At 33.4% G+C, this 11,439-nt stretch overlaps 1 protein-coding gene across 1 annotated transcript; it reads left to right on the top strand.

The window, feature by feature from the left end:
- Positions 1–157: 157 nt before the first annotated feature.
- Positions 158–9,930, top strand: LOC139893944 (exocyst complex component SEC3A-like). Its single transcript, XM_071877149.1, has 25 exons — positions 158–402; positions 3,231–3,301; positions 3,408–3,488; positions 3,590–3,657; positions 3,741–3,843; positions 3,928–4,073; positions 4,711–4,828; positions 4,930–5,034; positions 5,118–5,219; positions 5,335–5,472; positions 5,569–5,697; positions 5,959–6,039; positions 6,165–6,239; positions 6,332–6,505; positions 6,593–6,740; positions 7,099–7,157; positions 7,247–7,417; positions 7,500–7,579; positions 7,676–7,757; positions 8,103–8,200; positions 8,615–8,723; positions 8,838–8,906; positions 9,199–9,264; positions 9,353–9,442; positions 9,607–9,930. Exons 1-25 carry the CDS (start codon positions 225–227, stop codon positions 9,715–9,717), a joined length of 2,652 nt encoding a protein of 883 aa, XP_071733250.1. The 5' UTR covers positions 158–224; the 3' UTR covers positions 9,718–9,930.
- Positions 9,931–11,439: the final 1,509 nt, after the last annotated feature.

An 11,439-nucleotide genomic window follows, 5' to 3' on the forward strand; every position in this document is an offset into this window, starting at 1 on the left:
GACTAATTTTTTCTTATGCACAACTATACATCTACAGATACAGATCAGTAAAAGAGTTGAATTAACAGCAATCGTTACGCCCACGAATCAAAAATCAATCAATTACAACAACGAAAATTCATTCATTCATCGTTGCTCCCAGATCTGTACTTCATTATCGGATATAATAATTTTGTAGATACAAATTTTGGTAGTTTAAACAGAGAATAGTTGCGCCGGAACTAATGGCTAAATCGAGCGCCGACGATCTAGAACTCCGACGAGCATGTGAAACAGCAATGGAAGGAAGTAATCAAAAAGTTGTATTATCGATCCGTGTTGCCAAAAGTCGTGGTATTTGGGGTAAATCAGGCAAAATTGGTAAAGGTCAAATGGCTAAACCTAGGGTTCTTGCTATTTCTAGTAAGTTTACTTATATCTTTATTCATCATTCATTCATTTACATATTCAATTTGTGATTTACTTGATCAATTGAATTTATTGTAGTGTTATCGTAGATGGATGGATACATTGTTAAATTTGTTAGGGCAGTAAGTTGCTTAATAATAAGATGAATTTGTCAGAAAAATATAATTTTGCGATGGTGTCATTCGAGTTGAGTATAAATTGGAATATATTAATGCGGTGAGAAGCAGGCCGATTTGAAATTCCAAAATCTGTCTAATTAATCTGTCAACGCCAGTCAAAATCGGATTGAGTTGGTCAAATTCTGAATTTAGCAGGGCAATATCGGTCAAAGTTGGTGAAAGTCAAGTCTTTTACCTATTAGATATAAATTTAAATTAGAATTAGAATTTTGGAGTATGTGAACAATTGAATGATTTTGTTCATGTTTCTTGACAATTATGTTAAAGTTAATCTTTTTTTTTGTGTTTAAGACTATGGTTTTCTAATTTAATTACACATAATTTTGAATATATGATAAGTCCAATCTGATTAATCTTCGACTTGGCCAATTAATCCCTACATGGTTTTGGCTGATTAATCCCTGATCAATGTTTTTTTTACCTTGCTAACCAGTAAGATGTGGTCAATTGTGTAATTAGGTATACTCGTATACTGGAACAGTTGAATTATGCTTCGATTGATGTTATTTATGCTTATCAGAACTTGTGGATTTTAAGATGAACTTTGAGCAATTCAGTAATGTTTTTAAGCTTAATGGTTCCGTAGATTATTCGATAACCGTTACCGAAGTGTTTAAAATGGATATAGTAGCATTTATGTTCAAGAAGATGCAAAAGATTAGGGCAGAAAGCCACTTACATTAGTTTACGGAAAAAGTCAATATTGATATTTAAGATGGATGACATGAATTACAAACATTAAGAATGTAAACAAGAGTTCTATATCCCAATTACCACCATTGCATTAGAAAAAGTTTTTATGTGATGATATAACCAAGTATCTAATGATTCTTTTACTTGTACTGTAACTACTATCTGTTATTTAAGATACCTATAAACTGAACTTTATTTTGAGTTTGTGCCCTTGGTAATTGGCTGAAAAGAAAGAATAATTATTGAATGGGCTCACCAAAATAATAATTGCAATATCAAGAGTTTTACGTGGATAACTTTATAGTGTGAGTGGGCTTTTAGAATTCAGATGAAGAAAAACCTACCAATAGAGTTCAAAGGAGGCTCCCATTTGCTATCCTAATTGATCATTAGGTGATGACTTTAAGTCTCGTTTCTTGAAATTTCTAAGTGGGAAGAGGAAGAAGAAAAAGAAGAAAACTTATACCGTGAGAGATATGTTGATTTTTACAAGTACATGGGTAAACGGATAAGATTTTTCTTGTTCATGCTTGATTCTTACAAGATTTTGTTATATTTGAAACATGACTTTGGCCTTCTAAGTTCTAACTTGATTTTTGTTAAAATATGGCTCTAGAAGGTTTTGGAAACTACTTTACCATAATAGTTTGTAAGAAATGCAGTATGCTATACATTAAGTTAAAGAAAAAAAGGTAAAAGGTAGAAGGTAGAAGGTTTTCCCTGTTCGGGCTACCCGGGAGGTCTAGTAATCTGGCCCCATACTCTAATGTACGCAGCCCAGCAAGATTACTCCCTGGTTGTTTCCAACCCATCTCTGCCAATAAATATCCGTCCTCGACAGGATTCGAACTTAAGACCTTTGCAAGGAACTCAGGGCCATAACCACTGGGCTATAGTGATGGTTAAACATTAAGTTTAAGACCGCAAAAAATTCTAAGGTTTTTCCTTGTTCGGGTTAGCTGGGAGGGCGAGTAATCCAACCCCATACTCTAAATACCATGAGGTTTAATTCCTGGCTGTTTCCAACCCTTCCCTTGCCACCACAAGATTTGAACCCGGGACCTCTTTCAAGGATGCCGGGAACCTAAGTCCCCAACCACTGGGCTACCTTGTGATGGTTTTTAAGACCACAAAAAAGTTATTGGATAACTAGAGATGCCATATTGCGTCAAAGAATATGACATATGAGTTTTTGCAAGTAAACAGTTAAGTGTGATTCAGTTGGTAATTTATGAAATTAATAAGTTCCAAAGAGAGCATGAAGCTAGATAAATAGATTAAGAGTTTTATGCTGAACATGTCGTTTTTAAGTAGAATTGCAATATATTGTTTTCGTGGTAGTAAAGCAATAGCCTGATGAATGACAGAAAATTGCTATTTCAACCTTTTGTTTGGAATAAGTGTGATTGAAATGCGACTATTTAACAAGTGTTTTGAATGAATAATGTAAATGACCAGGCATTATTAGATTAAACATAAGAATTAATTAATATTGAGCTTGATATAACATATGATATGAATACTGTTACCACATTATTGATGACAGAATGTATAATAATAAAACAAGATATGTTGAAAATCACATAATGGTTTGGATGCACTTTATAAATTTGGAGGAAAAAGTACGGTTAAAAGATAACTTAATAATAAAATTAGAAAACAGTAAACAGGCATGTGGCAACCAAAGGCACAAAGAGGAGGTTTTGTGATGTTATAAGCAAAATATCATATCTGATCTTGATTTGAATGGTGAAACAAGGGGTCACCGAGTAAGAGTGTGTTGGTCAAATAAGTTCCAAACCATCAATCATATTTGTCTGACCCAATAACACACACATCTCATTCAGCCCTTTAAATCTCAAACAAATACCACCTTAGTGACCTTGTTTGGGGTTAAAGATTATTAACTATTTGTGTAGTTTGGTTGATAACTCTTTGTGGTATATGCAGCAAAAGAAAAGGCTCAACAAACAAAAGCTTTTCTTCATGTCTTGAAATATTCAAATGGAGGAGTTCTTGAGGTCCACAATTTTCTTTTTCTTCTTCCTCTCAGTCTTGTACTACCTGCATAATGCAAAACATTTTCAGTGAGAGAATATGTAACAAATAATTCTGAAATATGTGTAGCCTGCAAAATTGTACAAGCTGAAGCATCTTTCAAAGGTCGAGGTTCTAACTAATGATCCTAGTGGATGCACATTTATGCTGGTAGTGCTTCTTTCACATTATTATAGCAGAGTTTTTTTTCTTTTGTTTATTAATTAATTAGATACCGTGCTTTTACTTAATTGTTCCCTTTTTTTCTTAAGGGCTTTGACAATCTTAGAAGCCAGAGTGTTGCTCCTCCTCAGTGGACCATGCGGAATATCGATGACAGGTATTTTTCTTTCAATTATGCATTTACTCCAATAATAAATGAATAGGATAGTCTAGAATTCTGATATATTTTTGATGACTTAGGAATCGTCTCTTACTCTATATATTGAACATGTGTAAAGACGTATTGGGCCGTATACCTAAAGTTGTGGGTATTGATGTAGTCGAGATGGCTCTTTGGGCTAAGGTGTGCATAAAATTCTTATTCACTTAATCTTCATTTATTTGACGGTCCTCACTCCTAATGCTAAATATTCTTTTATTTGTGTAGGAAAATACACCTGCAGTTTCTAAGAAACAAAATGTTAGAGATGGGCCTGTTACAGATGCCATTGCAGAAAGTGACATGAAGGTTACAGTTGAAAAGGAACTTGTTTCTCAAGCAGAAGAAGAGGACATGGAGGCTCTTTTAGGCGTGTATGTTTCTGCCCACTTTTAATTAATTACTTGAAGCCATGATTGTGCGATATATTTAATACTATCTCCATTGTATGCACGTAGCACGATATATATTATACTATCCCCATCGTATGCACCAAACACAAAATAGTTGTAAATTTTTCATTTAATTCGTGTCCAACCGAGACACTGATAATTGTGTAGCAATGTTCATCACCTTTTTTTACACCAAATTTGATGTAACACTGTTCACCACACCAAACATCTACAATACACTTGCATTATAAATGACCAGCATAAGATATTAAGAAGTCCAAGTTTCCTTCAAAGATGGTATTTTATAAAGCTAATTGACCTTCAGCATTTGTACCACAGTGAATGTGGTATAATTTCATTTTTAATTAGCTGTTCATAACTGGTATTAATATTAGTTAATTATAAAAATGATATGTTGAATTATTAGTATAGCGTTAGTGTAAATAACTTATTTGCAACAAAGTTAATATGTCAACCTAGTTCAATATAAGTTGATAGATGCGTTTGTTGTAAAGTTTGTTGCATACATCGGAGATGAAACCTTTTTGGTGTAAGGCATAAGTTTGATGCTTACGTGCACTTAAAAGTATAACACTGTTGGTAATTGCACTGTGTTCAGATATGTGATGGATATTGGGGAAGCAGAAGCCTTTTCTGAACGGTTAAAACGTGAACTCCATGCTTTGGAAGCAGCTAATGTGCATGCCATTCTTGAAAGTGAACCTTTAGTAGATGAGGTAAAGATTGCATTTTTATCTGATATCACCAATTTTGTTTTGACTTTTGAAACATAGTCAACACAAGGTAAGTTATAATTTGTGTTCTTTATATCATGCAGGTGTTGCAGGGGCTTGAGGCAGCCACAAGCTGTGTTGATGACATGGATGAATGGCTAGGGATATTTAATGTTAAACTTAGACATATGAGAGAGGACATTGAGTCGGTACGTATTTATATGTATCTTCAGATTGCTCTCTACTTAACACATTTAATAAGTATACATAATGTTTAACTTTTTTATCACAGATAGAAACACGCAATAACCAGCTGGAAATGCAGTCTGTAAATAATAAAGCTTTAATTGAGGAGCTAGATAAGCTTCTTGAAAGACTGCGTATACCTTCAGAGGTACAACTAATCAATCAACATTAGATTTATAAATTCCATATATAGGTATCAAATATGGCTGGTTTATGGGTTAGTTGACTAGTCAAAACTGGTTTTGACTTTCTGTCTGTTTCAGTATGCAGCATGTTTAACAGGAGGTTCCTTTGATGAAGCTCGAATGCTTCAAAATATTGAAGCATGTGAATGGTTAACAGGTGCTTTACGTGGCCTTGAATCACCTGGTTTGGATCCAAGTTTTGCAAAAATTAAAGCGGTATACATTTCATTTTTAATTTTTTTTTTTTTTATTTCTTGCAGATCTTTGTTTATCAAATTTTAACAATTTATAGTTTGGTTAATTATTTTTTAGGTCAGGGAGAAAAGGGCAGAACTTGATAAATTAAAAACTACTTTTGTTCGGAGAGCATCAGAGTTTTTGAGAAACTATTTTGCTAGTTTGGTGGATTTCATGATAAGCGATAAAAGTTACTTCTCCCAGGTTTGTTCCACGCATTTTGCTAATTACTTAGGAGTTATGAATGGGTCAATTTGGGTTTTCTTCCATCTCTAACGGGTCAAATCATATAGCTAAAAGAAGAATTGGTTTTGGTTAGAAACCTTTAAAGTTTGATGCTTATAACTAAATTCTGTTATGTATTGTAATTTTAATGCATTTGTTATCATATTAGATGTAATGTAATGTAATGATTGATTGATCTAAATTGACCAATAAATTATTTTTGGTGTTTAAATTGGACAGCGGGGGCAACTAAAGAGGCCTGATCATGCTGATCTTCGTTTTAAATGCCGGACTTACGCTCGCCTATTACAACACTTGAAGGTCAGTTGATACGTACACACACACACACACAAAATAATTATATAATCATTAATAAAATGGAAAATTGTTATTTATATTCATTTGCACAGTGTTTCAGCATCCTTTTTACTCCTTGTTATTTGCAGAGTCTTGATAAAAATTGTTTGGGTCCTTTGAGGAAAGCTTATTGTAGTTCCCTTAATCTGCTTTTACGTCGCGAGGTATGGTTTCATTAACTTGTTAACATTTTCTACTAATCTAAAGCATTAAAACCAGAAGATTTAATTTTAAAAAAGCTCCATGTCTTTTTCAGGCTCGTGAATTTGCAAACGAGCTTCGAGCTAGTACTAAAGCATCAAGAAACCCTACTGTCTGGCTCGAAGGGTCAACTGGTTCAAATCAGAACGTAAACAATGCAGATACTTCAACAGTCTCAGAAGCTTATGCAAAGATGCTTACTATATTTATCCCACTTCTTGTTGATGAGGTTAGAATTTATGTTTATCCTCTAACCGTTGTCATTATTATTGCTATTTTTAGCAAAAAACTATAACTATCATCATTTTTACTGCAGAGTTCTTTCTTTTCACACTTCATGTGTTTTGGTGTTTCTGCACTAGCTCCACCTGCAAGTTCTGCTAATGGTGATAAATCCAATGATAATGATGATGATGATGATCTGGGGATTATGGATATTGACGAAAATGACAGCAACAGTAAAAGTAAATTATGTGACTTATATTGAGAGTTGGTTAAATGGGCTGGTTGGGTCATGGAACAAAACAGGTTCAAGCTGAAATGGATTATTCTGTAGCACAGATCAAACAGACGGGTTTGGTGCTATTTTCATAGACTTCATTTTTCATTATCTCAAAACTTCTTTATTAATTATGATCACTACAACAATATTGTTACAAATCTTGGAATAAGATAATTTGGGAAGTTATATGCCACCTGTTTGGCCCACTCAGATCAATTTGAGATAGGACACAATCCAAATTGATCCATCTATTAGTAAATGGGTCAATATTGCCATCTCAACTTATACTGATGTTGAGCTCTAAATTTGAAATCTTGTAGGTATATCAGAGCTTGGAGCACTAAATGAGTCTCTTCGTGATTTACTCGATGGGATTCAAGTACTGGAAAATCATTTCAATATAAAAATATTAATATTAAATTAGTATTTATACATTTATATAAGTTCTAATGCTGATGTGGATATCAGGAGGACTTCTATGCAGTCGTTGATTGGGCGTACAAGATTGATCCTTTACGATGCATTTCAATGCACGGGATAACAGAACGGTACATTTCAGGTCAAAAAGCAGATGCCGCCGGATACGTGCGCCTCTTGCTTGATGCACTTGAAGAAAGAATCACTGCACAATTTACCCGTGTATGTTACAACTTTCTTAGATTTTATTTTCTTTATTTTACTTTAACTTAAAATCCATTTTAAGTTATGTTTTGGAATTTAGTTTGTAGATGAAGCTTGTCACCAGATAGAAAGAAATGAACGAAATGTTCGACAAATGGGTGTCTTGTCGTACATTCCCAGGTAAAAATGTTAATTTTTCCTACATATGGTTTACAATTCGGTACTAAACTATGGTTATGCATTCTGCTCGATTTAATGACTTGTTTTTTTGTGTAGATTTGCGACTCTTGCTACACGTATGGAGCAGTATATACAGGGACAGTCTAGAGATTTGGTTGATCAAGCATACATTAAGTTTGTAAGTACTATCTCCTATTGATCTAAAATTCACCTGTAGCCAGTATTGTAAATATCGTTTTATCCCCGATTAATCGGTCTAATAAGCAGGCCGATTAATCTTTCCGTAATCAGTCAACTCTGGTCAAATGGTATAGTCGGTTTTGTTCAGTCAAAGTCAAAGTTTGTCAACATCCGGTTAATCCTTAATCCTTGATTTGGTCGATTAATCCCTACAAAGTCTGGGCAGATTGATCTTCGATTAGCGATTTTTACAACCTTGTCTGTAGCTAAGTCTTTAAGAGATCGCTTATCTGATTTTTTGTATAGATTATTTAGTCACAGTTGGTTAAATATTGTTTGTCAGATTGGCGTGATGTTTGCAACTCTGGACAAGATTGCTCAAACAGACCCAAAATATGCTGATATTATACTTCTCGAGAACTATGCTGCATTCCAAAATAGGTAACCGTGTTATGGGAAGGTGGCAAAATGAGTGGGTTGGGTAACAAGTCACAATACGTTGAAAGACAAGCTTTTTTTGTCTTTTTATACAGAAACTAGGTTACTTTTAACGTATTTCTATGATTAATAACTCAATATCAAAGCTTTAATTTCAGTGGCTAAAAAGAAGACAACATTAGCGTCTTTAAATAAATTCGACCCATTTGATCTGCTTACCTTTATTAAAATCTATCTAACTTGACCATTTGGGTTTGAGTCATAAACCAAGTTGACCCATTCATAGGGTCAATGCCAACTTTAATATATTGTTATTCCTGACTGGAGGTGCAAATGGTATACATTTTGTTTGATGACAACTATATATATATTTTTTTAATCTGGAATTACATGCTGATCAGAATCAGTTTTGTGCAGTTTGTATGACCTGGCAAATGTTGTGCCGACTTTAGCCAAGTTTTATCATCAAGCAAGTGAATCTTATGAACAAGCTTGCACGCGTCATATTAGTGTGATTATATACTATGTAAGTAACAAGACTCACTTTATGTTAGTGTATATTTGAAGTCATATTTTGACATCTAGTCATCATGCATACCGATAATCGTTTAATATGACGTGTTGTCAATTTGTTTTGCAGCAATTTGAGAGACTTTTTCAGTTTGCTCGAAAAATTGAAGACTTGATGTATACTATCACGCCTGAAGAGGTTATTGCTTTACTGATATTTCATATCATAAGTTAATATAATATAGGGAACAATATATAAAGCAAAAACAATTGATTTTAGTCACCAACTCTCTATCTTATTATTTCAATCTGGATATACTGTTGAAGTAAGTTTTAATATAAAATAAAATCTTCATATTTTAAATGAATAAAGAAAGCCCTAAAATTAGATGATCCAACTAAATTTCTCTCTTTCTTTTTTTTAAATTTTTTTTTTTTCCTTGTGACATTTTAATACTCCAACTGATTTGTAATGTGTTTGATAATTACAGATTCCTTTCCAGCTTGGATTGTCAAAAATGGATCTTAGGAAGGTGGTGAAATCGAGTTTATCAGGAGTAAGTTATATAATAATGAATCATTTAAATCCTCTTATTATTTACATATATACATATATATTCTAATCCGGACCATTCATATACACAGATTGATAAGCACATTAGTGCTATGTACAAGAAGCTGCAGAAAAATTTGACCTCCGAGGAATTATTACCTTCCTTATGGGATAAATGCAAGGTATGTTGAGTTTTATCTGCTTAATATAGCTCCTTATAATAAACACCGACCGGGATATTTTGATTACCACTGCATAAATTGTCCATATTGTATAGGCTAATTACATTTTCATGCAATTAGATTAATTTTGATAATAGTGTGTGTGACTATATGATGATTTGCAGAAAGAATTTCTTGACAAGTATGAAAGTTTTGCTCAACTTGTTGCCAAGATCTACCCAAGTGAGACGATTCCGTCAGTAACAGAAATAAGAGACATTTTAGCGGCGATGTAGAATTTTAGTAGTTATTCCAGACGTATTTAAAATGTATTCCTTTTTGGGTGTAAATTTGTGTTAGTATGTGATATGTGGTTGATTTGATCTCCCCCTTGCTTGTAGTTAATCTTATTTGTATGCTATATATAAAAGTACACTGTTGAGGTTCATAATTCAGGTAAAAGTTGTCTGTAACTTATGTAATGGGATTATAAATGAGAAGGACTTGCGAAAAGTACCATAGATTTCATCTTTTGTACATTCTTTTACTGATGGTGCTTTCTTTTTGAAAGGTAGTAATCCCAATTTACAGTATCTTATTTTTTTTTTACCTGAAAACATGCTAATCCTGGTAATTTCGAGTCTTTAACGAGACTTGAATTTACTACCTCGGAAGTTACATACGTGTTACTCGTAGGTGAGATTAAATACATTCTGGTAATAGTAGCTTAAATTTATTACCTCTGGATTAAGAAGTTAGTTGCGTGTTACTAGATTAAATACATTCGGGTATTAGTAGCATCTAGTAATCAAATGGATTATCATGATTGTATGCAATTAGGTCAGTCATTTTGTTAGTGTATTTATATGTTAAGATTCGGCGTTTTAAGCTATTATATTGGTTTTCTCAAATTTTTAACCTTTTCCCACGTCGATTAAAAATTCTTGATCTGCCACAACCTATGCCTAGTTTTCCATAGAACTTAACCATTAAGAGAGAGAGAGAGAGAGAGAGAGAGAGAGAGAGAGAGAGAGGATTATACCTTTTTATCGAATTTTATTGTTTCGATCAGCAGAAGGTCGAGAAGCCTGTTTACAGTCTTGAATGTCGACGTCCGATAATGGAATTGAAACGCTGGTTAATTAGCAGCACATATGGTAGGATAGAGCTTGAACACATGGCGCCTTCGATAAAGACACTTGATGAGGCCACGAAAGTTTGAAGATATGACCAAATTACCAAAACATGGTTTGATTAAAGGCGACCTATAAAGGTCTTAAATTACATACAATGCCAACAAAACCTGTAGGCTTTGCGTCTTCCGTTTTGCGTCTCAGGAAACTTTAATCTTCTCGATCAAAAGAGATCGGGTTAATAGTAACGTTTGGATTCTCCACATCTAATCTCAAACATGATGTGGGCTAAATTTGGAATTTTAAATTCACCTTTCCTGTTTATTTAGAATTCCTAGTTTCCATTTTAAGAAGATTACTTATTTAATGTGATCATGAAAAGGTCAGCTCCTATTATGACTCCATGGAAATGGACATGATCCTAATTTTACTATTTACTTTGTTATTTCTCTTGACTCATTCCATCAACATAATAATGTTACAGTTGTAACCAGCAAGATAGACGTACATATAACCTAAGTCCAGTGTCATATAAAAATAGTAGATATTTGAACACATTTATCTTATAGGATTAGAAAAACTATTAAGACATGTAACTTAACTCTAGTGTCATATAAAAATAGTAGATATTTGAACACATTTATCTTATAGGATTAGAAAATCTATTGACATGTATTCTAAATTTACTTCTTCAAGCTGTTATTACCAATAAAAACATGACTGAATCGCCCTTATATAACGAATTAAGCAATCAAAACTGTTGGTAAATTGGTTCAATCCCCACCTACAACACTTTGGGGGGGCTTGCCTTTCAAAAAAATAAAAAAAAAAAAAAAAAGTTGGTAAATTACAACGGCTAAATTGAATCGACAGAATCCTTCTATT

This window comes from Rutidosis leptorrhynchoides, chromosome 2 (genome assembly GCF_046630445.1).
Source record: "Rutidosis leptorrhynchoides isolate AG116_Rl617_1_P2 chromosome 2, CSIRO_AGI_Rlap_v1, whole genome shotgun sequence".
Classification (NCBI taxonomy): domain Eukaryota; kingdom Viridiplantae; phylum Streptophyta; class Magnoliopsida; order Asterales; family Asteraceae; genus Rutidosis; species Rutidosis leptorrhynchoides.